Genomic DNA, 2,004 nt, shown 5'->3' on the forward strand with positions numbered 1-2,004 from the left:
AGAAGAAGAAGAAGAAGAAGAAGAAGAAGAAGAAGCAGGAATTGCAAAAAAGAAAAGAAAAGAAGAAGAAAGAGAGGCGACCCCGGCCGTGCACGTGCACGTACAAGAAGAATTCGATTGTTCGTTGGTTCGTTCGCAAAGGTCACGGTAGGACTAGGAGGCACGCCCTGTTCCTTGAGCATCACGTGGGATGACTCAAGGTAGCTAGGTAGGCATTTCCGTGTGAGACTGCGAGCTCAACACCATGCAATGCAAGCTACAAAACCACGGCTCTCCTCCATCGACCAGAAGCTGCGGCGTCCTTTCCAGTCCCATCCTCCTCCTTTGGCCATGGCGTCGCTGCCGCTCCTCCTTCTCCTGGCCGTCGTCCTACTCCTCTGGCTCCACCGCCGGCGCCAGCGCCGGCTCCGTGCGCCCGCACTCCGCCTGCCCCCGTCGCCGTGGCCGCTCCCGCTGCTCGGCCACCTCCTCCACCTGGCGCGGGACCTGCCGCACCGCGCCCTGCGTGACCTGGCGCAGCGCCACGGCCCGCTCCTGCTTCTCCGCCTCGGCGGCCTGCCCATCGTCGTCGCCTCCTCCGCAGACGCCGCGCGTGAGCTCATGGTCTCCCACGACGTCGACTTCGCCTCCCGCTACCTCAGCCGCATGGCCCGCCTCTCCATCCAGCCGGGCGCCGAGGGCATCTTCTTCGCGCCCTACGGCGCCCAGTGGCGCCAGCTCCGCAAGATCTGCACCGTCGAGCTCCTCAGCGCCCGACGCGTGCTCTCTTTCCGCCCCACGCGCCAGGAGGAGGCCGCCCGGCTGCTCCGGGCGGTGGCGGCGTCGCGGGCCATGGTTAACCTCAGCGGGTTGCTGGCAGCTTACGCCGCCGACTCGTCCGTGCGCACCATCATCGGGAGCAGATTCAAGGACCGCGACGGCTTTCTGGAGTTGGTGTCAACCGGTAGCAAGCTGTTCGCCGGGATGAGCTTACCGGACCTCTACCCGTCATCACGCCTCGCCATGCTCCTTAGCCGGACGCCGCCCCGGGTGAGGCAGCACCGCAAGGAACTAGACGCGTTCATGGACACCGTCGTCCAGGAGCACCAGGAGAACCGCCGGGCAGACGACGACGATGACGAGGACCTGCTTGACGTGCTCCTGAGGATCCAGCGGAAAGGCGACCTGCAGTTCCCCTTGTCGACCGAAATGATCAAGTCGGTCGTACAGGACATATTCGCCGGTGGCAGCGAGACAGCAGCGACGACACTGCAATGGGCCATGTCCGAGCTGGTGAGGAGCCCTAGAGTGATGCGGAAGGTGCAGGACGAGGCCCAGCTGGCGCTCGCCGGCCAGACCACGGTGACCGAGTCCTCCCTCGCCGACCTCAAGTACATGCGCCTAGTGGTCAAGGAGGTGCTCCGCCTGCACCCGCCGGCGCCGCTGCTGCTGCCGCGGGAGTGCCGGAGCGACGGTTGCCAAGTCCTTGGCTACGACGTGCCCAAGGGCACCATGGTGCTCGTCAATGCGTGGGCCATTTGCAGGGACCCCACGCACTGGGACGCCGCCGAGGAGTTTATGCCAGAGAGGTTCGAGCGCGGTGACGCCGCGGACTTCAAGGGGGCTGACATGGAGTACACGCCGTTCGGGGCGGGCCGGCGGATGTGCCCCGGGATGTCCTTCGGGCTGGCAAACGTGGAGCTCGCTCTCGCCGGGCTGCTGTACCACTTCGACTGGGAGCTGCCGGGCGGAGCGGAGGCCGGGGAGCTGGACATGGCGGAGGAGATGGGCGTCACCGTGCGCCGCCGCAACGACCTCGTGCTTGTCCCCGTGGTGCGAGTGCCCGTGCCGCTAAATTAGTTGATAAAAGCTTCGGTTAATCTTTTTCGGTTAATCTGGTTTCTGGAAGCGGGCAATGAAGTATTCTTCTGCATGCAGTTGGTATCCCTCCTGTATCTTCGCCTTCCCTCTCAAATTCGGCGCTTCATTCATGATGTGTTTCTTCTCTTCTTTTGTTTGCACTCT

The 2,004-nt window shown here is 63.7% G+C and overlaps 1 protein-coding gene across 1 annotated transcript; it reads left to right on the top strand.

Annotated features, from left to right (window-relative positions):
- The first annotated feature begins 320 nt into the window (after positions 1–320).
- LOC119342727 (zealexin A1 synthase-like) lies at positions 321–1,969 on the top strand. The gene has a single exon (XM_037614138.1). The coding sequence runs from the start codon at positions 331–333 to the stop codon at positions 1,837–1,839; it is 1,509 nt and encodes a 502-aa protein (XP_037470035.1). The 5' UTR covers positions 321–330; the 3' UTR covers positions 1,840–1,969.
- Positions 1,970–2,004: the final 35 nt, after the last annotated feature.

The sequence above is a fragment of the Triticum dicoccoides genome, unplaced genomic scaffold (assembly GCF_002162155.2).
Source record: "Triticum dicoccoides isolate Atlit2015 ecotype Zavitan unplaced genomic scaffold, WEW_v2.0 scaffold103185, whole genome shotgun sequence".
NCBI classification, from domain to species: Eukaryota; Viridiplantae; Streptophyta; class Magnoliopsida; order Poales; family Poaceae; genus Triticum; species Triticum dicoccoides.

Coding starts and splice junctions, on each gene's coding strand:
- LOC119342727 (XM_037614138.1), top strand. CDS start 331: ATGGCGTCGCTGCCGCTCCTCCTTCTCCTGGCCGTCGTCCTACTCCTC.